Source organism: Mchenga conophoros, linkage group LG18, assembly GCF_057382185.1.
Source record: "Mchenga conophoros isolate Kocher_MC1m ecotype Shallow Benthic linkage group LG18, M_conophoros_male_GT1.1, whole genome shotgun sequence".
Taxonomy (NCBI): Eukaryota; Metazoa; Chordata; class Actinopteri; order Cichliformes; family Cichlidae; genus Mchenga; species Mchenga conophoros.
In genome coordinates this window covers 4,338,331-4,362,200 of record NC_140543.1, presented here as the reverse complement: position 1 = coordinate 4,362,200, position 23,870 = coordinate 4,338,331, and the positions used below count along the sequence as shown (strand labels likewise).

The 23,870-nt window shown below is 43.6% G+C and overlaps 2 protein-coding genes and 1 long non-coding RNA gene across 3 annotated transcripts; all 3 read left to right on the top strand.

Moving 5' to 3' along the window:
• The first annotated feature begins 7,731 nt into the window (after positions 1-7,731).
• On the top strand, positions 7,732-19,110 carry LOC146552922 (uncharacterized). Its single transcript, XR_014889396.1, has 2 exons — positions 7,732-8,344; positions 18,537-19,110. It is a non-coding gene; the product is annotated as an uncharacterized LOC146552922 (long non-coding RNA).
• LOC146552923 (uncharacterized) lies at positions 8,598-11,527 on the top strand. The gene has a single exon (XM_085253467.1). The coding sequence runs from the start codon at positions 9,320-9,322 to the stop codon at positions 11,525-11,527; it is 2,208 nt and encodes a 735-aa protein (XP_085109593.1). The 5' UTR covers positions 8,598-9,319.
• On the top strand, positions 15,719-19,110 carry LOC146552921 (uncharacterized). The gene has a single exon (XM_085253468.1). The coding sequence runs from the start codon at positions 15,984-15,986 to the stop codon at positions 18,087-18,089; it is 2,106 nt and encodes a 701-aa protein (XP_085109594.1). The 5' UTR covers positions 15,719-15,983; the 3' UTR covers positions 18,090-19,110.
• Positions 19,111-23,870: the final 4,760 nt, after the last annotated feature.

Sequence of the window (23,870 nt, the reverse complement as noted above, 5' to 3'; positions counted from 1 at the left end):
TGCGCTGAGTTCCTGATGTGTTGAGCCTATCCATTTCTTCATTTAGTCCAAGGTCGAGGTCGCCTCCAAGAGGTTTCTGATGTTAAAAGCTGAAGTAATGGCTTCTATAGCGTTATTGGCAACAATGTTACCAATCCCTTACAAAATATTAATATCAATGAAGAAGGCTATGTTTTATTTTCTTTGGGGAGGTCAACATAAGAGAGCAAAGAGAGAAATTATGTATAAACCAGTAGGGAAAGGGGGGAGAGCAGTACCAGAAGTAGAGTCCAAGTGTAATGCGATGTTTATCACTCCAATTTTTAAGGCATGTTTTAGTGACCCTAAAGATAAGCTTTGGCCATATTTTACTAGGTTTTGGGTGGGTTGGAGAGTGTTACAGGCCCCCTTAACATGCCCTTCTCTGAACAATATCCTGTAATTTACAAGGTAGTGATTCGTTTGTTGAAACGTTTTCCAAATAAGATTACATCTCAGGAGATAACTCGTGCAACTATAGAGGAGATATTGTTTCCAACAGTTAGTATGTCACTGATAGAAAAATTACGTGAAATCCACACTAAACTGGCTTGGGGTAATGTAAATAATAAATTTCTGCTAAATTCTCATAAGAACTTAGCGTGGCAAGCTGCCCAAGAATGTCTGCCGACAAGAGCTTTTTTGTAAGAAAGGGAGTGCACAAGGAGTGCACAGTGCCCAAGAAAGCGGTGTGGGGAAGGCGAGACGATTAAACATATTTTGGGAATGTTTCTTTGCAAAAAAAAGTCTGGGACCTATTAAGACAGTGGTTGAAAGATCTAAGTAAAGAAGAGTTGACATGAAATTATAATGTATGTTTTTTTGAAAACAACTTGGGAGAAAGGGGAAACATGTTGGTGGATAATGGTGAATTGTGTAAAAGATGCTTTGTGGAGAGCGAGAAACATCTGTGTATTTAAAAAGTATGAAATATCGGAAAGAGTTGTAATCAACAGCATGATTCGTTTGTTGAAGGATTATATTATAAGAATCCCCTTTGGGGAAAGTGAAGAGAACAAAAGAAAGATGTGTAAAGTACCAAGGAAGTATTTGAACATTTGTATGTAGAATAATGTGAGAGTAATAGTCGTTGTTTTGGACCTTTTTGTTTTTGTTTTTCCTTTGTGGGTTTCCCCATTTGGGTTTTTGATTTCCGATGTTTCATTATTTTTTTTATGAATGAACTGATGTAATTTTGGTTTTGAACAATAAAACTCTTTGAAAATTGAAATTGGTTCACCCAGACCCACCATGGCAACATCGACGGCTAATATGACAGGTTCCAGGAGGAACGCTGTGCGTTTTGAGATGCAAGGCAATTGCAAAAGGGATCGACTACATTTCAGCAGGATTGTTATCCAGAAGGAATTGGGATTTTCTCCAACGCAGATTGACTACATTTTCGGCTTGCCTGGAAAGAAAAGTTATGAGGTGATTTTTGCCACCAATACGCTTTTTGAATCATGTATTGACAAGTTTAATAGACTTAAACAATCAAGACCTCAGCTGGAGAATATTAAGAGGACAGCGTTATCAGGCAGAGAACCCAAAGCTGTGACAGTGATTATGCATTCGGAATATGTGAGAGGGGAAGATATTAAGATCTGGTTGTCCTTTAAATGTGTGGTGATGAGAGGTTTGGACTTAAAAGACAAAGATGGAATCCGAACCGGAGCATATCGTTTCTATGTCCACCTGCATAGAGATGAGAACTCTGGTGATTTGACTCACCTGCCCCCAATTATCCAATTAGGGGCAATCAGAGGATATGTTTTCTATGCCGGGCAACCCAAGACATGCCGTAAATGTGGCGGCAACGACCATCTAGCCGCAGAGTGCGACAATGTGGTTTGTAAAAACTGTAACAGTGACAAGCACATTGCAAGGAAATGTAATCTTTGCGGGGGAGAAGGACATAATTTTAGGGCATGTCCCCAATCCTATGCAAACAGAGTGAAAAGACCACAGCTGCAGCAATTAGAGGAGATACCAATGCTAACTGGAGGAGGTCCACACGCTGATGAAGATGCAAGTAACGACCAAGCCAACGAGCGCCAGCAGGAAGTGATTGAGGGCCAAACGACCTACAGCGGGGGAAGGGGAACGAGTAGATGACCAGCCCTGCCAAGTAACTACACACGAGGATTCAGCGACGGTGGTGACAGGGGAGACCACAGGATTAATGGATGGGAGTGAACAACTATTAAAGACACAAAAAGTGCCTACGACTAACGTGCATGTATCTCAATTGGGTCACAGTAAAATCTGGAGTACGGCAGGGATGTCCCTTGTCTTCTGTTTTGTTTATACTGGTGATGGAGCCATTAGCATGTGCATTAAGACTCAATGAGTCAATTAAAGGGTTAACCCCACCAGGTAGTGGGGGGATGGAAGTTAAATATTCTACACTGAACAAAAATATAAACGCAACACTTTTGTTTTTGCTCCCATTCCCCATGGGATGGACGTAGAGACCTAAAATTCATTCCAGATACACAATATAACCATCCCTCCCAAACAGTGGTCACAAATCAGTCCAAATGTGTGGTAGTGGGCACATCTGCTATATTGAGATAATCCATCCCACCTCACAGGTGTGCCACATCAGGATGCTGATCTGACATCATGAGTAGTGCACAGGTGTACCTCAGACTGCCCACAACAAAAGGCCACCCTGGAATGTGCAGTTTTGTCTCACAGCAAAATGCCACAGATGCCACAAGCAATGAGGGAGCGTGCAATTGGCATGCTGACAGCAGGAATGTCAACCAGATCTGTCGCCCGTGCATTGAATGTTCATTTCTCAACCATAAGCCGTCTCCACAGGCGTTTCAGAGAATATGGCAGCACATCCAACCGGCCTCACAACCGCAGACCTCGTGTAACCACACCAGCCCAGGACCTCCACATCCAGCAGGTTCACCTCCAAGATCGTCTGAGACCAGCCACCCAGACAGCTGTTGGAACAATTAGTTTGCACAACCAAACAATTTCTGCACAAACTGTCAGAAGCCGTCTCAGGGACGCTCAACTGGATGCCCGTCGTCCTCATCGGGGTCTTGACCTGACTCCAGCTCGTCGCCGTAACAGACTTGTGTGGGCAAATGCTCACATTCGATGGCGTCTGGCACGTTGGAGAGGTGTGCGCTTCACAGATGAATCATGGTTCACATTGTTCAGGGCAGATGGCAGCTGAGAATGTCCCAGTTCTTGCATGGCCAGCATACTCACCGGACATGTCACCCATTGAGCATGTTCGGGATTCAATTCAATTCAATTCAATTCAATTTTATTTATATAGCGCCAAATCACAACAAAAGTCGCCTCAAGGCGCTTCATAGATACAGAGAAAAACCCAACAATCATATGACCCCCTATGAGCAAGCACTTTGGCGACAGTGGGAAGGAAAAACTCCCTTTTAACAGGAAGAAACCTCCGGCAGAACCAGGCTCAGGGAGGGGCGGCCATCTGCTGCGACCGGTTGGGGTGAGAGAAGGAAGTGAGTTTTTTGGACATCCTGATAATAATGAATTACAGTAGTCCAGCCTGGAAGTAATAAATGCATGAACTAGTTTTTCAGCGTCACTCTGAGACAGGATATTTCTAATTTTAGAGATGTTGCGCAAATGGAAGAAAGCAGTCTTACATATTTGTTTAATATGTGCTTAATATGTGGGATGTGCTTGACCGGCGTATACGACAGCGTGTACCAGTTCCCACGAATATCCAACAACCTCGCACAGCCATTGAAGTGGAGTGGACCAACATTCCACAGGCCACAATTGACAATCTGATAGACTCCATGCGACGATGTGTTGCACTGCATGAGGCAAATGGTGGTCACACCAGATACTGACCGGTTCTGGGTCCCCAGACCCACAATAGAACAAAAAACTGTAAACTTCCAGGGTGGCCTTTTGTTGTGGGCAGTCTGAGGTACACCTGTGCACTACTCATGATGTCAGATCAGCATCCTGATGTGGCACACCTGTGAGGTGGGATGGATTATCTCAATATAGCAGATGTGCCCACTACCACACATTTGGACTGATTTGTGACCACTGTTTGGGAGGGATGGTTATATTGTGTATCTGGAATGAATTTTAGGTCTCTACGTCCATCCCATGGGGAATGGGAGCAGTGACAAAGGTGTTGCGTTTATATTTTTGTTCAGTGTATGTATATGGATGACATAACTTTGTTGCTTACGGATAATAAGTCGATAGACGAAAGCCTGGCAGTTTGTGAAGACTTTACGGCAGCTTCGGGGATGAGAATTAATAAGGGTAAGAGCGAGGTTATTTATTTTAAGTGGCAGGAGATTAAGGAGAATTGGGGATTGATTGAAAATTTTGAAACAATGAAAATTTTAGGGGTGGAAATAGGAGAAAATATGCAAACTAAGAATTGGAATTCAAAACTACAAAAAATACAAGGGAAGCTGTTGAGTTGGAAGGACAGAAAACTTTCCTTTATAGGTAAAGTTTTGGTGTTAAAGGCTGAAGTAATTGTGTCTATATGTTTCTGGCAACTACACTACCAATTCCATATAAAATATTAGCCTCGCTGAGGAAGGCTATGTTTCACTTTCTTTGAGGAGACCAACACGAGAGACTGAAGAGAGAAATTATCTACAGACCGGTAAAAAAAGGGGGGAGAGCAGTCCCAGAAATTGCATCTAAACTTAATGCAATGTTTATCGTCCCAGTGCTCAGGGCTTGCTTCAATGACCCTAAAGATAAGATTTGGCCATATTTCACAAGGTTTTGGGTGGGTTGGAGAGTGTTGAAGGCATGGGGCATGCGATGCCTTCTCAGTGTACCTTTCTCTGAACAATACCCCGCTGTCTATGATATGGTAATTCAATCGCTGAAGCATTTTTTGACTCAGATCACACCTCGGGAGATAACTCGAGCCAATTTAGAGGAGATATTATTTCCAATGCATAGAATGACTCCAGTAGGGAGACTTCCTGAAAACCTCTGTAAAATGGCATGGGCTAATGTTAATAATAAGATACTGTTAAATTCCCACAAAGACTTAGCGTGGCAAGCTGTTCAAGAATGTCTACCCACAAGAGCCTTTTTGAAGGTAAGAGAGTGCACGAGGAGTGCGCAGTGCCCAAGAATGAGATGTGGTGTTTATTACGGCACCAGTTGAAAGAGCTATATAAGGGGGATTTAACATATGAATGTATAATGCATGGGATTTTGAAAGGTAGTGGGGGAAGAGGGGAAGATTGTTGGTGGATAACAGTGAATTGTGTTAAAGATGCATTATGGAGGGCGAGAAACATTTGTGTTTTTAAAAAATATGAAATTCCTGCAAGAGTTGTAGTAAATAGTACCTTTAATTTGTTTAATGATTACTTTACGGGAAGATATCCTTTTGGAGAAGGGAGTAAAACAAAATGTATGGATGTTAGTTGAACATTAGTATATGGCAGGGGTCTGCAACCTTTAACACCCAAAGAGCCACTTGGACCTGATTTCCACGCAAAAGAAAACACTGGGAGCCGCAAATACTTTTTGAAATCTAAAATGAAGATAACACCGTATATATTGTTTTTTTTTACCTTTACGCTTTGTGTGAACAACTAAAGTAAGTAAGTAAAGTTTATTTATTAAGCGCTTTTCACAGACAGGCAGTCACAAAGCACTGTACACAAATATTAAAATAAACACTACAATCAATAGACATTATACACAATGTAAAATATCAAATGTAAAGAATATAAAATACGTAGATCAACAAAAGGCTTGTTTGAACAGAAAAGTTTTTAACTGCTTTTTAAAAGAATCCACAGAGCAACTAAGGTGTGTCGCTTATGAAATCCATGAAGTGCTACAGAGAAAATTACATTTTATTTCTGTAATTAACACATTTTGAACTCTTAAAGAAATATAACAAAAGGAAAGATACCCAGCTGAACTAAAATGATCCATGTAGCAAACAAAAACTGTTGTGAGTCGCCACCCTTATATCGCCTTTGGGCTTTTGGAGCCTTGACCTGACTTTTAAAAAGTAATTGGAAAAAAAGCTCTATGCTGCTGAAAAAAAAATGGCTATTTGCAAAATTCTGCCTAAATATGTATTTTACCTGGTTAATGTGTGTGATGGGGCGTGGTCTGCAGTGCCGCTGCATGGGAGTCGGGCGCACCTGAGCAGCACCCGCAATCACGCCTCGCCACCTTAAAGTCTGTGCTCTCTCTGCTGTTGTGTTGTCGGGCTGTGAGCTGAAAAGCTACAGCCCGTATCCGTACAGCAACCGTGTGTGAAAAGTGGTCAATAAAGAGATGCTGAAAAGCATGTTCATACAAACATCGTCGGGTCTGCCGTGGTATGTTTACAATAAGACTTATGGTCCCGAACCTCTGCGCACAGCGTCTGCAAATTGGGGCTGTACGAAGTCACTTTCATCTTTACGCAGGACTGTAAGCTGTCATCTGTGAGGCGTAAGCGGTGTTTGTTTTTAACATAGTTCACGGTGGAGAACAGCTGCCGACATAATGTGGATCCAAGATCCATAATTGGCCTGCCTGGGGTTGAAAGTCTCGATAAATGCACAGCGTTTCAGCGGAAAAACATAATAAGATATAATTTTATTTTTATATTTCAAAATCACAATAATCTTCCAATTTAGGGTTGCTGACCCCTGGTATATGGGATCCTTTGTTGAACCTCTTTTATTTTATTTTTATTTTATTTTTTCAATTTTTTGTTTTGAGGTGTTGTGGCTTTGATGCCTTTTCTTGGTCTAGACGTTTGAGATTTTGTATAACATTTCTGTAATGAACAATAAAAAATCGTGAAAATTGTAAATTGGTTCACCCTCCATGATGATGACACCAAATGCTACTATGACCTTGACAGATTCCAGGAGGAATGCTGTGCGTTTTGAGCTACATAAACATATTTCATCGCCAATGAATGTGGATAAGGGTAACAACCAAGTTAACGAGTTTCAGCTGGAAGCCATTGAGAACCCAACAAGGGCTAATCAGGACGGGGAACCAGCTGGGAAGTCATTCCACCAAGCAGCTGTGTACGAGGAAACAACGATGTCTCACAATTATCAAAGGAACCTAATGGAGTTGAAATTATTCACGAGGAGATGGCATCCTCCCTAGGAACTTCAGACCTTACCCTTCCAACAAATGAAAAGAGTGCAGAGACTTGTTGGATTTTATGTTCCCGGATTTTCCAATGGAGGAGACAAAACATACTGTTAAGTTTGATGAGGAGGTTTTCCCTTTACCAGCACACGCCATGGAAGACAAGTTGCCCCGCTCCCCTGAACTAGTATTACAACCTGGGCCATATGATGTGTCAGGTTCACTAAAGCGGCAAATAAATACGTCAACGGAATCTTCAGCTGGAGATGCTGACTTGGAACACCCGTGGCGTGGTTGGTATTAAAAAAGGAAAAGAAGGTAAAGGTCCACGTCACGCTGTGCACCATGTTATTGTTTAAATGAGATTAATTGCAGAATGACAGATAGTAAGGTTAACAATAACAGTATTTTGTCTCTATCTTCAGGTTTTACACGCTTACATTTATATACGCAGTTACTGTCCCTCTATTTAGAAAGGCAGAGGCGTCACGGTGTAATTATTTTACGTGTAGTTGTTTTTTTCCTGTGTAATAATATTTAACATTGCTATCAATACATTTTTCGAAAAATACCTCTCTGTGCAAAATGGGTTTTGAAGAAAATATAATCTGATCAAACATTATTCAGCTTTAAATATTGTTCAGCTTTAAAGTTACTGTGCAACTGTGTAATAAAAATGTGCTCACGACTTTGGCCTTGAGAGCGATAAGAAGCGATCGCCTCATCCTGCAGGTGCAAGATATCTGCAAGCGAAGAGACTAGAACACCCAAGGCCGATTTCCTTTTATGGAGTTGTTTTTCTGCTAATGCAGCACTTTCCTCACAACCCCCTCCTGTAAGTTTTAGAGAATATATACCCATCCTCACAGCAAATATTAGGAATCTCCTGATGTGAGCTGTGTTGAGAGGTTGTCTCTGTCTCAATAAAAGTTCACTGATTCCCCATCTGCCGCAGGTGTCCGGTTGTCTTCATTCTCCGCCAGCCTGGTTAAGTCAATTCCTCCTTAACATCTAAAAGAACCTATTTAATGAAGGAAGACGGGTTCACTTTGTGTTTAATATTATTCTATTGCTGTTGTTGTTTTTTTGTATCCTTCAATTGGCGTCACGAACAGGATCCGCTCCAGGTCAACTGGAACGGATGGGAGGACTTCGGCCGTGGTCTGAGTGAACGGAGTTTGGACAAAAGCTGTGTGCACACAAAAACAAGGTAAGCAGACCTTTTATTTCTGCTATATTGAACATTATAAAAATACTTAGTGTCCAAACTCCTAGTAATTCATAACCAAAATTGTCTGGCTTACTTAAGGCTTGTTGAGAATCAGACAAGTGAATAAGAAATAAGTGAATAAGAGATAAGTGAATAAGAAATAAGTGAATAAGTGAATAAAGATAAGAGTGAACTGAGGTCTGACCACGGTTGCAGCCGACGGGTTGCTCTCCGGTGTCGGATACATACCTCAGTGCAGGTCTGGGACCTTGAAAGGGTTTATTAGTAACGCCTTTCTAAACAAATTAAAAGGTTAAAGGCCTTGAGAATATTTTTTAGTAATATTCTCTAAACTACAGAAGGGTTAGGAAGGCCCAGAGGACTTTATTAGAAAAGATCCTCTAAAACTTAAAAAGGAGAAGTACTGGTTGGAGTCCAAAGGAGGGGTCCCTTTGATCAATAGGAGAAAACGGATCTCTTCTTAAAACCCCGATGATTTTAGTGTTTTAAATGTTTTGATGTTCTGTTTGATATTGGACACACATAAATACACGCTGAATGCTTGCTGTGGAACACTGGGCAGGACAGTTTGGTTCTCCGTTGTTCACAGATTACACAATTAAAGGAACTAGGTTCCTCTTTTGGTTAAAATAATACACCACACATAGAATTTTTTTTTACACATTTATTACATACATAAGGAGGGTAATGAGTGACTGCAGGTAATGTATGAAGTGTGAATGAGACGTGTGAACAAGGTGACAACCAACTAGCACCCCTATCAGGAAGCTCTAGGCAAGGTTACCCGCCAGACTCCGGTTTGGTAGAAGCTTGGTAACACCTGAAGGGATATTTCAGTGCTGACTCACCTTTAAAGCAGCGCCCCAGCTGTTAGTGCCTAACAGAGGCAGAAACCCAGCTGGCCCAAATTCTCCTTTAAAATCAATAAAAGAACACTCCTCCATTGACAGTAAAATGGATGGAGAATTAGATCGAGAAACTAATGATGATGGTTGGGGTCCCGGTGTTATTCTTAGCACATTGGGAGAACAATTAACATGTGTTGAGACAGTCATCAACTCCACACACCAGCCTAAAGAAGCAAAAAAGCAGAAAGAGTCATTGAGGAAAACAGCTGAAAGGTTAATGAAAGAAAAGGGAAAGGACGAGGGGAGTAGTGGTAACTGGGGAATAATTTGGCAGAATAAGGCTATGCAGGCAAAAGAGAAAGAGGAAGAAGCCAACTCAGCAGCAGCAGGTGCAGGTGTGATGAGCGGGGTGAGACACAGAAAGGAAGCAGATAAGCACGCAGGCCGCAAAGCTAAATTTAATCACTGGGTGTGTTTATGGGAAACTGCAAAACCACACATGAAGAAAAATAGGTCTCAGCCACCTCCCTATTCTGCCTCAACTCCTCCCTCAGCAGGCATATATCCGGTACTTAATATCTCTGGTGGAATAATGACTATTGGAGAAGAACCGCCCGTAGCTCCAACTCCCATAGATACCAAGCATTTTTGCCCAGGAAGCTCCTCTCTGTCGGCGACATCCTCAGCTAGTAGTAGAGCCCCCTCTTCTATGTCCCATTGTTTTGGAACCGGATCTGAGGGCCTAACTGACCCCTTTGCGAGCGCACCATTTGCGGTTCGAATGAACAGACAGGAACCCACTGAACAACAATTAACTGATCAAGAAGCAGCATTACGCAGCTGCTTAAATGAACATAGGTCAGTGGTCCAGGTGAATAATCGTGTTGCGTCAGCCCCTCTTTCCCGGTCCAACCCCTTTGCCAGCACTCCTGTCGCTGTTAAGGGAGATCTGACCGCTACTGCAAAAACTGAGCCTGGCACTTCACCAAATGTCACAGTTACCATGTCTTTGGTGGGCCGTCAGGATCCGGAAACACAGATGAGTTTAGCCCACGTTTTTGCTGACACTGCTACCCCACCAGGCGGGGAAGAAACTGAGGATACTGATGATGAACTCAGTGACCTTAACAATACACCCCCCTCTACCCCTCCCAGTTTAGGATATCAGACTAGATCTAAGGGCCCTGTGCCTCAGCCTCCAGGCATATTTCCCCTGGTCCAGACTAAAGCGCAACGTAGACCAGTGTATCAACCTTATTCATTCGGAGATGTCCAGGCCCTAGTGGACAAACTCCCTGACATAACGGAGGGAGGGAATGCCTGGTTGGCTGGTTTGGATAAATACACAGCTGGACAGGACCTCGCACTGGGAGATTTTAGAGCTATTATAACTAGGTGCACATCCCGATCTCAGGCAGCGGACCTGGAACAAAATGCGGGTACTACCATGCATGAGAACGAGGTGCCACTAATGCAGGCCTTGAGGTTTATTGGACCGGCCCTGCGCAAACAATTCCCACCCAAAAATCAAGGCACCTTACAGAAATTTAAATGGGAGGGAAAGCAAAATCCCACCCATTATCTAAATCAGGCTGTTGAAGACTGGGTGAACCATACAGGTCATCACCCCAGTAGGACTTGTTCACAGAGCATGTGGTTTAGAAGGGCGGTGCTGAGGGGCATTCCGGAGTCAGTAAGCCAGAAAATGGAGGATAATCCTGATTTGCAGGACTGTGACTTTGCAATCTGGAAGAAACATTTGATTTTTAATCTTAACAAAGTGCAGATTAAGTCTGATGATAAAGCGGAGAGCGTCGAAGATTTACAGTTGCAACTGTTGAAGGTTCAGCTGCAGAAAGCTAAAAACGACCTGGGTGGAAAAGGTGACAAGCCTAAAAAGCAGCTTGTGGCCGCTGCGGCTCCCCCTCCTGGTCCAGTTGCCCCTGATTTGTATCCGAACCCATGGCCAACTGATCCACAGCCCCCCCAGTATGGTGCTTATCACTCCCCGGCCCCTTATGGGCAGAGAGGTTCCCCATTTGGAGGAAACAGAGGTGGTTTCAGGGGAAGGGGTCAGATGGGAGGTGGTAGGGGAGGCCAGATGTATGTTTGTTTCCGGTGTGGACAACCTGGACACTGGGCTAAAGCGTGCCCTTTGAACCCGGCTGCTGGAAGAGGCAGGGGAGCCCGTGGTGGGCCCTATCAGCATCCTGGCCACAGAGGTGGACCTCGTGGTGCTTTAGTTGGAGTGCCCCCGGCCCCACAGATGCCTGTGATGGGGTGGGAGTACTACGAGGGTGGTCCCCAGCTATAGGACACCCCACAGACTGCCCAGGACGGTGAAGGGACAACGGCGGACCCTATGCTGTCCATAACTGTAGATAGAAGAAGAAGCAGCTTTTTAGTGGACACTGGAGCTACGTACTCCACCATTAAGGATGTTGCTCGTGAAAGACTTACTGACAGAGTGATTACAGTGGTGGGCATATCTGGGGAACCTAAAACTCTGCCTTACACCGTGCCCCTCCCCACAACGGTTGGAGATCAGACCTTGTTACACAGCTATGTTTGTTCAAAACAGGCGCCTGTGAATTTACTGGGAAGAGACTTGTTGATTAAATTAGGAGCCACAATACTCTGCTCTTCACAAGGCCTAACTGTGACTCTCCCTACTGGGGTTGTACTTCCCTGCTCTGATGGGCCAGAGGGAGGTGGTCAGTTTCTGCTGCAACCCTCCTCCTGTTTGGCGGACTCTGCTGACATCTACTGGGCATTATTGGAAGTTGAAACACCTGCTGAACCAGGAGTTTGGACTGCTTTTCAGCAATGGCGGCCGTGGCTCTCACTCCTACATCCTTATGTCCCTCCCCCTGACCCACCTCATGTTACACTGTTTTATGACAGGCATGACACCACCTGGTACCAGCACATGTTCCAAAAGCAGTGTGAGGGGCGGGCTTGGTCTCTGAACATGTCGTGCATTTTTGCGGCACCGGAGGGAGTGGCAGCAGCGGTTACTTTTACAACAGATCAATTACAGTGGTACATGATGTCTGATGAGGCAGCTCCCCATGTGTCACTGGCCTTACATCCTGGACACCAGGCTAAGGAGCTGGGTGGAATGGTTAAACGTTCCCTTGCGGCCACTGACTGGACACCTACAAAACTCCCACAGGTTTTGTTTTCTCCATCTACCAAGACATACCAAATTTTAAATGATTGCTTTAATTCCTCAACACTGCAACATGGAGTGGTCAGCGGGTCACATGGAAGAGAACACACAGACCACTGTGATGCTGCGCCTTTACTCGACTCTCTTCCAGATTGTTTGTGGTCCCTTGGACCCACAGATGTAGGTTTAGTTGATGTGGAGCCAGTCTCTTTTCAACTGTCATCTGCTACCCCTTTGTGGCAGCCTCAGTACCCACACAGACCGGAGGCTGAGGCTGGGATTGCAGAAACAATTTCTGGTTTGGTCACTGCCGGTGTCTTGGAGCCCTCCTGCTCTAAGTGGAACACGCCCATCCTACCCGTTGAGAAAAAAGGCACGGGGAAGTTCAGAATGGCACATGATTTGAGAAGGATTAATGCCTTACTTGGCACTCCTACTTTGCCTGTGCCTAATCCTTATGTTGCCTTGACCAACCTCCCACCATCTCATGCCTGGTTCACCTGCATTGACTTGGCTAATGCCTTTTTCTGCCTCCCACTTCGTGAGTCACTGCGTGACATTTTCTCATTTACATTTAGAGGCCGACAATGGCGTTACACTCGCTTACCACAGGGATTTGCCCTCTCCCCAGGACTGTTTAATCAGTGTTTGAAAGAACTTTTACAAACCAGCCCACTACCATCTGACTGTATGTTAATACAATATGTGGATGACCTTTTGCTGTCTGCCCCCACGGCTGACATCTGTTTGGAGGCCACCAGAGTGGTACTTCACCACCTGGCCAACACAGGTTTTAAAGTGAGCAAAAACAAACTACAGATTGCAAGAAAACAGGTTTCTTTTCTAGGCCGCATGGTCTCACAGTCCGGTATTTCCTTGTCCCCAGAACACAGGAACTCCATTTTGCACCATCCAAAACCTCTAACTGTAAAAGACATGTTGTCATTTTTGGGCCTGACTGGTTACAGCAGGACCTATGTCCCAGACTATGTTGGCCTTACTTCCCCTTTGCGCGTTTTGGTAAATGAACAAGGCATGAGAAACCTCTCTGCTCCCCTCTCATGGACTACAGAAACAGAACAGGCGTTTATAAAGTTAAAACAACAGCTTTCTGTCGCCTCTGACCTTGCTGTGCCAGATTATGCTTTGCCTTTTCATCTTGATGTTTCTGGAACTGGAACCCATATCAATGGTATCCTGTTCCAGAAAAAAGGGGGAGAGAGAAAAGTGTTGACATATGTAAGCGTAATGCTTGACAACACTGAAAAACGCCACCCACCGTGCACACAACACGTTTCTGGACTTGCAAAAATCATTCAGAAAACAGCACACATAGTGATGAACCACCCACTAAAAATTTTGACATCACACAGTGTGGTGGCCTACGTCTCCTCACAGGCCTTCACACTCACTTCACTCAGGCAGAGACGCCTCAGTACCATTTTGGAAGCACCACACATCACCTACTCACATGAAGGCATAAACATGGCTGATCACATGGGATCAGGGGAACCACATATGTGTGAAGAGGTTGTGCAGGTACAGGAGAAAATCAGGCCAGATTTGCAGGCAGAACCTCTAATGGATGCAGAAAAAGATTGGTTCACAGATGGATGTTGTTTCAGAACTGAAAGTGGAATGTTGAAGGCTGCATGGGCAATAGTGGAACAGACAGACATGAGATGGAAAACAGTGAAGGCAGAGCAGTTGACAGGACAACAGTCTGCACAGAGAGCTGAACTGAGAGCGGTGATTGAAGCCTTAAGGATGGGAAAGGGACAGAAAGTGAATATATACAGTGATTCAGCTTATGCTGTGGGAGCAGTGCATGTGGAGCTCAAGCAGTGGCTAAGAGCTGGTTTTTTGACAGCCAGCGGAAAGCCTATTAAACATGAGATAGAAATGAGGGAATTAGCGGAAGCACTGTTGTTACCTGTTAAGGTGGCAGTGGTAAAATGCAAAGGACACAGTGCCGGATTGGACTTAGTGGCATTAGGTAACAAACAGGCCGACTTAGTAGCTAAGCAGACAGCTGGTTACTTACCCTCCCTGATTATGGTAATGGACCCAGAAGCCACACCCCCTCCAGAAAGACCACCCATACAACTAGGCCTAGCCACAATCAGAGAGTTACAGGACAAAGCCAGCCCCCAGGAAAAATCATTATGGGTAACAAGAGGGGCCACAAACACAGATGTTTGGCGTGGCCCAGATGGAAGGCCCATTCTACCGCCAGGGGTCAGACAGACAGCAATGGAAGAGGCACATGGAGTGGGGCATGTGGGACCTGCACAAATGATGAGGAACTTAGCCGCCTGGTGGCACCCTTATCTAAAAGACATGACAAAATACATGGTTAAAACCTGTAAGGAGTGCAACCAATTTGGAATCAAGCCCGCCTTCAAGCCAATAGCAGGGTACTTCCCCATCCCACTTTGCCCAGGGAAAGAAATAATCATTGATTACACAGACATGGTGGACAGAGTAGGTAGTTACAGGTACCTGCTGGTGGCTGTGGATGCATTTTCAGGTTGGCCAGAAGCCTGGCCGACAGCAAGTGAAAACAGTAGAACTGTGGTGAAGTGTCTGATTAATCATTATATACCACAGCATGGGTTTCCCGAGGTCATAAGGTCGGACAATGGTTCACATTTCAGGAACCACGATCTGCAGAGGGTCGAAGCCGCATTAGGTTTGAAACATAAGTTTGGCTCAGTTTACCACCCCCAATCCCAGGGGAAAGTGGAAAGGATGAATCAAACTCTAAAAACTAAATTGGCTAAAATCTGTGCACAGACCAAATTAGATTGGGTTAAGGCATTGCCTCTTGCATTAATGTCCATAAGATGCTCAGTAAATCAAACCTCTGGTTACACCCCATTTGAGTTGGAGCATGGCAGGCCTTTTCCTGGCCCCTCCTCTCGCCTGTTAATGTCGGATGAAGCTGATTCAGACCTCGATCCGAGGACATATTATAACATGCTCCGCAGTTTTGTTGCCCAGTATTCCTCACAGGTCGCTGAAAGAAACCAGCAAGAGCTGAAAGAGGCGGCTACACCTGGAATGGACTACGTCCTCCTGAAAGTCACAAAGAGAAAGTGGGCTGAGCCTCGCTGGACAGGCCCTTACCGCATAACAGAGCGGACCTCCCACGCTGTCAGGCTCGAAGGGAAAGGTGACACCTGGTTTCATTACACACAGTGCGCTGCTGCCACCGAACCAGGAAGAACCTTGAAAGAGGTGCAGAAGGACCTGTCAGAAGGAGCTGCAACAGCATCACCAACCACTTGAGGGAGCCAAAACTCAACCTACAAGCCGGCTGGTTACAAAAGGGGGTGTTCTTCATACTGAACTAAACATTTTTATTTTTCTATTTTTAACATCTTTTATGACTTTGCTTTTATATTGGCTTGAGTTTTTAAGATTTACATTTTACATTGCAATAGTTTTAACCGCTGAAAGCTCATTTAAAGTTGTGTCACTGATACTTTTTGTTGCTCTTTAACTCCTAGAACACGCCCTTGGCGAGGTGGGGGGAACTGGACCACCTTTCTCTGCCCCATCATCCTCTATTAGAAGACATCCAAGCTAAGTAAACATGTCTTGGCCCTTTCCCCCTGAAATGACAGGCAGGCAAAGATGTTGCGTCTTTGTTTGCTTCCTGGCCCTGGGTCTCATTCCCATTGGCATAATCCTGATCTGTGAAGGGCCCCCGACACTTCTGACACCTTCAAGTTCAAAAGCTTCGCCCCCTTCTGACAGTCCCAATCTGACAAATGTAGCCCCTAGGGTCTTGCCCACCACTTCCTCTCCAGTTTTGCCCACGCCCGATCGATTTAGAAAGAAACGAGACACGGTTACCTCCTGTACCCCAAGTACGACTAGAATGATTACTCTCTGTGTCCCCAACAATAAAAGTTGGGTAGTCGAAATAGATTTCGCTAGCTTCCCAGTCACTCCCGTCACCAAAGACCAAGGGGGGGATCTTTTTAACCTTGCAGTACATCTCTCCTCCTCAGTGTGGTATATAACCCTGGGAGGTTGGCATCAGTGGAAGTGGTCCAGTTTAGTGTCAGAAACGGACCTCGATTGGTCCAAGCACTCTAGGGGTCAGGCTTTGCACTGGAGAAACCAAAATATGCTCAGAATAGCAAAAAAACCGGATCTTTCAGGCTTAATTTTTACCCTAAAGGATCTGGCCTTGACCTCCTGTCAACAATTTATACTTGCCCCTTGGACTGATCGCACCGCCCTGTATTGGCAAATGGAAATATGCCCTAGCGTTGGTGCAGCTCCAAGCTCTGTAGTTAAAGATGATAACCCCACCTTTAATGGCCCTCCGGTGACATATACAAACGGGGGGAGAAACGGCCGAATACGCATTGTAGACACAAATAAAATGTCTAAAGATGACCTCTTCCAAATTCTAACCGGTATTTCTGGAGCAACAAACAACTGGTTACTACTAGCTGAACAAGCTGCTGACAAGACGGCTTCCGACTGCATAGTGTGTATGGGAGCCCGCCCCACTTTAAGAGTTGTACCGGCGCCAGTCAATAGTGCATGCCTCCTGCATCTTATGAACAATACAAAACGAGGTCATTGCTCATATCTGGAAAACCACTTTCCTAAAACTCAACGCTCGGTCTCTAATAAACCACCTTTCTTTTCTTCAGATGTAGCTGTGAACAATTTCACTTGTATTAACCTGACTGGCAATGCAGTAAAACTAGGTAGCTTGAACTCTTCTTGGTGCACTGAGATGACGGTTATGAAACCAAACTTCCGACCTACGGCTAGGGCTGATTTGTGGTGGTGGTGTGGCAATAACAAGTTATATGATGGTTTCCCTCGGGATGCGTCAGGTCTTTGCGCTCTCATAACTCTTATTTTACCTGTTTTAGTCACTCCAGTAGATCTCTCTATAAAAGTACACGAAGTTGGCCTCCCATCCTCCTCTGAACGCCGCTCTAAACGTTCTCTAATCCCAGGTTCAGCTCATAATCCAACCTATATTGATGCTGTAGGTATACCCCGTGGGGTCCCCGATGAATATAAACTGCGAGACCAGGTTAAAGCAGGATGGGCCTCGATACTTTGGATGGTTGAAATAAATGCGAATGTAGACAGAATTAACTACATTCACTTTAATGTGCAACTGTTGGCTAATTACACTCGAGATGGTTTTGAAGCTGTGCATGCACAGTTATCTGCCACTTCCCTAATGGCTTTCCAAAACAGGGTCGCAACGGATTTTCTCCTCGCAGAAAGAGGCGGAGTCTGCAGCCTTTTTGGTCAGGAGTGCTGTACCTATATCCCCAATAACACAGCTCCTGATGGTTCCCTCACTAAAGCTATTACTGGTCTCACAGCTCTTACTGTTAAAATGAAGGAACACTCGGGCGTTGATACTGCCATGTGGGACTCTTGGCTTAACATGTTTGGCAAATATAAGGCCCTTGTAGCTTCCATCCTAGTTTCCATCTCAGTTTTTGTTGCTGTCCTAGTCACCTGCGGTTGCTGTTGTATTCCATGCATTCGATCCCTCTTCCAGAGACTGATTGTTACAGCTCTCACTCCTGAGGATAAGGATCTCGCCCGGCAGATGCCTTTATTGGCTACTCAACTTCCCACCTCCTCGCCAACGGATGATGAAAACTCTGATCGTGAGGGTGACGAACATTATCGTCTTTCTCTTGTTTAAATGCTTCTAGAATGGTTGTTTCTCTGTGGTGTTTTGTATTAGGCTTGTTATTAATTGTTTCCCTCACCCACTTCCTCTTGAAGGATATATCTGGTTGAACTGTGTCTGGTCGGGTTGTGAGGGTTAAGCGATGTTCTCAGGGTCTCCGGACTTAAGCCTGAGCGAATGTGCACTCCCACCACTGGATATAAATTGTTTTTTTCCACACCCCTTCCTCACGTTTTACCATATTCACTTTTGAATGTCCTTAGCAGTTACCGTTCTGGGTTTATTTTACGGTTGATTTATTCTTTCACATTTTCACGTTTATATCTCTCATTATTATAGTATACTCTGTACTCTCCACATTTTTATCATTACTTATGCTTTTTGGTTGCTGGGTTACAGGAACTGTTAATTTTGTGTCACTACCCTGGTTGCACTGACTCGTTGTATCCTTGTGTGCAGGACAGCTGTTACTGCTTTCGTCGGGAACCGAGACTGCTTGCAGCCGACCCCTGGGCAGGGTGGTGCCTGGACTCTTTTCTCCTCATCTGCAATGACAGATAAAGACAAATGATAAGACCCGAGGAGTTTTTCGAGCCAGGCTTCGACACGTCTCTGTGTTCCTTTGAATGTTACTTATTTTTGTGTGTTGACCCATTTAAGATGGGTCAAAAGGGGGATTTGAAGAAAATATAATCTGATCAAACATTATTCAGCTTTAAATATTGTTCAGCTTTAAAGTTACTGTGCAACTGTGTAATAAAAATGTGCTCACGACTTTGGCCTTGAGAGCGATAAGAAGCGATCGCCTCATCCTGCAGGTGCAAGATATCTGCAAGCGAAGAGACTAGAACACCCAAGGCCGATTTCCTTTTATGGAGTTGTTTTTCTGCTAATGCAGCACTTTCCTCACAACCCCCTCCTGTAAGTTTTAGAGAATATATACCCATCCTCACAGCAAATATTAGGAATCTCCTGATGTGAGCTGTGTTGAGAGGTTGTCTCTGTCTCAATAAAAGTTCACTGATTCCCCATCTGCCGCAGGTGTCCGGTTGTCTTCATTCTCCGCCAGCCTGGTTAAGTCAATTCCTCCTTAACATCTAAAAGAACCTATTTAATGAAGGAAGACGGGTTCACTTTGTGTTTAATATTATTCTATTGCTGTTGTTGTTTTTTTGTATCCTTCAGTTTAGAAACATAAACAACTGTGAGATGCTGTTTGTCCGTGATTTGAACTGAGGGAACAAATCGTGGCAGGATCAGCCTGATATTATTTGTATCCCACTGTAACGTTACTGTATACAGAGCTAACATGTCAGGAGTAGTTAGTCTTTACAAGAAAGGTTTGTGAACTAAAAATCAAGAATGTGGGATACTGTTTATCCGTGATTTGGAGAGCCCAGCGCGTGCTCCCGATGCAGGGGAAACAAATTCTGCAGGGGAGACCTACCTTGGCACTTGTGCAGGTGAAGCCAAAGGGAAGATTTGCTTCACCATATTTTCTAGTCTTTGGCTTAGAATGAAGAAGGTTTGGAAACATACTTGGCGATGCTTCATCTCCTGCTTTGCGTTTGTGTGGGAGCCCCGTCAAAAACCTGTCCATTATGCTAGCAGTGTCCAAGCGTTTTCTGTTTTTGTTTTTTTTCTCTTTTCATACTGCTCCCCCCCCCCCCCCGCAATAGCTCTGCCCCCCCCCCAGGGGGCGGGCCCCACACTTTGGGAACCTCTGCCTTACATGGACAACTATGTAAAGTTTGCAAAACGATGGGCATACGGGCAATCCTTTTGGTCAGGGGATAACCAGAACCGTTTTTCAGGAGTGGGAGTGTTATTTAACAACAGAACCTTTAACATAGAAAATGTGGAGACTGTGGTGGATGGGAGAGTGTTACTTGTTGATGCAGAAAAATATGGGAGTAAATTTAGGATTATCAATGTCTATGGATATACTGACAAGAAGCAACGGACTACCTTGCAACCCTTTCTTTGTAGTAGAAGAAATATAGTAGGGGGGGATTTTAATTATCCATCCATCCATTCGCGTCCGCTTATCCTGTTCAGGGTCGCGGGGGGCGCTGGAGCCTATCCCAGCTGTCATAGGGCGAGAGGCGGGGTACACCCTGGACAGGTCGCCAGTCTGTCGCAGGGCCACACAGAGACAGACAACCATTCACTCGCACATTCACACCTATGGGCAATTTGGATTAACCAATTAACCTATCCCCACTAAGTGCATGTCTTTTATATTATATTTTAATTATATCCTTGGAAAAAAAGTCAGGCGGGGGGAGAACCCTGTGGGTAGAGGGGATGTTCCTGTGCGTTAGAAAACTTAATTACTGATGGTAACCTGAATGATGTTTTTAGGTCGCAATGGCAAAGAAGGAAGCAAGCTACATTGTAAAGATATTATAACCTTCTTCTTGGGATTTGACGTGAATGAGGAGATAACGAGATTAAAAGCGGAAATGATGGGAGCTTTGAATGAAAAAAAGCAAAGGGGTATCACCCTCGCCCTGGGTGAACCAATTTTTATTGTTCATTGAAGAAAGGTTATTCAAATTCTCAACACTGGAACAGACAAAAGGGATACATCAAAGCCACAGACACCTCAAAAAAAAAGGTCTATACATAATAATCTCCTCAGTCTTTCATGTTCTTTCATGTTGGCCCCCCCAAAGGAAGCGAAACGCTTCAGTGATTGGATTACTACATCATAAACAGCGGGGTATTGTTCTGAGAAAGGTGTATTAAGGGAGCATCGCATGCCCCATGCCTTCAACACTCTCTGACCAACTCAAAATCTTGTGAAACATTTACATGGTAAATTTTACTTCATTCCCCCCACTTCATACCCGGGGGGTGTTAACCCTTTAATTGACTCGTTCGGTCTTAAGGCACATGCTAGTGGCTCCATCGCCAGTATAAACAAAATAGGGGACAAAGGACATCCCTGTCGTACTCCAGACTTTCCTCCGACCGTAGCGGTGAGTGTTCCATTTACGACAACCACACTACTACAACTATTATATAACACCTGGATCCATCTCCTAAACCCCTCCCCAAAACCTAAATTATTAAGGACTTTCATCAAAAAAGTATGGTTAACGTTATCAAAGGCTTTTTCCAGATCTATTCCTAGACAACAAAGGGGAATGTTCCGCTCTTGAACTATCCCTTATGACAGCCAAGCCGTCTGTCATCTTACGTCCTAATATCCCACGTTTGCCCTACTCCAATTAGCTTAAGTATAACTGATTGCAACCAGAAAAATAAAGCTTTAGTAGATATTAAAATTTTAGCTAAAGCTTGATTTTTCTCACTATTCCATTACGTAGGTAAGACAAACATTTCCCTACTCAAACCTATAATGCTATTCTTTACTAGCAATAAAAACTCTAAGGTGTAGTCAACACATATCACAATACTAAATCCATTTTGCTATAAACACACTCTAAAATCAACTTTAATAAGTGACAAGGATTCTCCTCCTTCTTCACCTGGTCTCTTCCGGTGACCTCAGACTAACTAGGAAACTTGTACTGGAAATTTCTTTATTTTTATGTATTGATCACATATTTTAATTACATCACTTTAGTATGGCAAAATGACTCCTGACACCTCTTTGTATACATGCATGTGAAATGTTCTCACAAGTGGGCCTCAGGTTTTATTACACCTCACAGAGGTGTAGACTTGAAGATCTCCAGAACATCCTGCTTTTAGGGAGGTGACGGGTGGTCGTAACTTTTCTTAGAGTGGGAGAGGGGCAAGGATGAGCTGGATTGAAGGCATAGAGCTATATGATGTGCTGTGGAATGTTCTTTGTTTGAGAGTGCTCTGGGAAGGTATAAAATGGTTCAGGGCGGTGTCCTTCTTCAGAAAATTGTTTGGTGTTTGGTCTGAACATTCTCTCCACTGCAGTGTTTTCTTTTTTTAATAAACCTCACTTCAAAGATAACCCTGGTTGTTGAAGTTTATTCAAGATTTTCTATAACAAACTATAAATACAGGAAGTGACGCTGCATTTCCTCCTTTCGATCCTTGAACACAGGTATGTAAGGTGAGGGTTTTTCAAAGTGTTTGTTGAATTGGCACAGGCAGAAGAGTTGGATGAGGCCGGAGACTTGTATCACATTCCTTAAACACTTCAAGCTGTAAGCTAATGATAGTTATATAAGAATAGATGCTGCTGGTGCAATAAGCTGTACATTTTACGTCCAATGGATGCATGATCTGATTAGTTGACTAATCGCAAAAATAATCAGTGACTAGTCGACTATCAAAATAATCGTTTTGGGCAGCCATGTATTCTTCCCACACACCTTTGTGATTTGAGGAAAATCAACCCTAAAACTACAGCACACATTTTACATTATCTGCATTCAGATGGGGTGGGTGTTAGTCTGCTTGTGCTAACTGGGATATCAGTGTTTAAATTGGTCTGTTCAGGCACAGCAGGAGGAGTCAGAGGGTGCAGCATCCCCGGTTGAAAAGATGGTCTCTCAAACTGATGGTTCACAATCCTTTTATTAAACAGCCGTGTATGTGAACACACCGTAAGAGCTACAACATACAGAATAAAAGACTATTAGTAAATCAAACAGTGTATTACCTTTAACCTTTTGACTTACTCATTAATCACAAAGTAATTATCTTTACCTTACATAACATATAACAGTGAAACAAATTTAGCATATAAGTGAAATCGTTGCATCGCTGCCTAAACATGACGAGGTACGTTAGCGCCCTCTAGTGGGTGAAAACTTAGCCTTTATCCTTAGTAGCGGTCAGCAGCTATATGCTCCGTAAAACAACAAGGTACATATCCACAGGACAAACTTTGTTACGAACCTTGTTCCCTCATCAACCAGGTGCTAAGAAACTGCTTTCAACTCAGTGTTGCACCTTAATAGCCGTTCTTTTCCCCATTCCCGTCCATTAACCATATAGCATAACTCGCGCTTCTGCTATTTGGTTTACGCCACTTGATTTACGGCACCTTGTAGCTCTGTGACTTTCAAAATAAAAGCACCCACTGGGTCCAACAATATAATAGTAACTCATAACTTTACAAAACACTTTACAAAATATTAATGAGGTCATTTACAGAGGGTTCAGAGTCTGTTACCCCAGTAAGTGACTCAGAGCTTAAGTTGACCTTTTTCTGGAACCAAAAAGAAAATGTACTTGCTTGACCTTTATGTAATTAATGGCTCTGAAATTATGCCTGTGTATGAATAGAAATTTATACACAATGACACACACATCATGTTTTTAAGTAGTGTGTGAGGCAGTAGAGTATGAGCTGTAGTACTGAGCTTATATTCATAAACAATAACTGTAGACAAGTTAAATAATTCTTTAAATGCGATAAATATCAAAAGAATGATTGTATCATCAGTACTTCTACCATCATTATATGCAAAGAGCAGGAATGCACTCAAAATGTTCATTATTACTGAACAATAATTGGCAAAGGAATAACTGAACCCTATTTATTTATTTAAACTCTGGTCATAGCATTTGAATTAGTTAGTAATCAACTGTTTGTTAAATCACGTTTTGCTATTAGTAACAGACTTTTACTCTCATGAATACAATCTCCACAATCAAACATTTATAGAAATTTTATGAAGAACATAGTATCGTCAAGCCTTAAAGAAGCTGATGGTGAACGGAAAATGAGTCAAGTCACACACGTTGTATAAATTCCTTCCTCTTCTTCTTGCCCTCCTCTTGCCAGTACCACTTGTATGAAATCACATTTATGTAAGTATCATATAAGATATAAAA

Coding starts and splice junctions, on each gene's coding strand:
- LOC146552923 (XM_085253467.1), top strand. CDS start 9,320: ATGGATGGAGAATTAGATCGAGAAACTAATGATGATGGTTGGGGTCCC.
- LOC146552921 (XM_085253468.1), top strand. CDS start 15,984: ATGTCTTGGCCCTTTCCCCCTGAAATGACAGGCAGGCAAAGATGTTGC.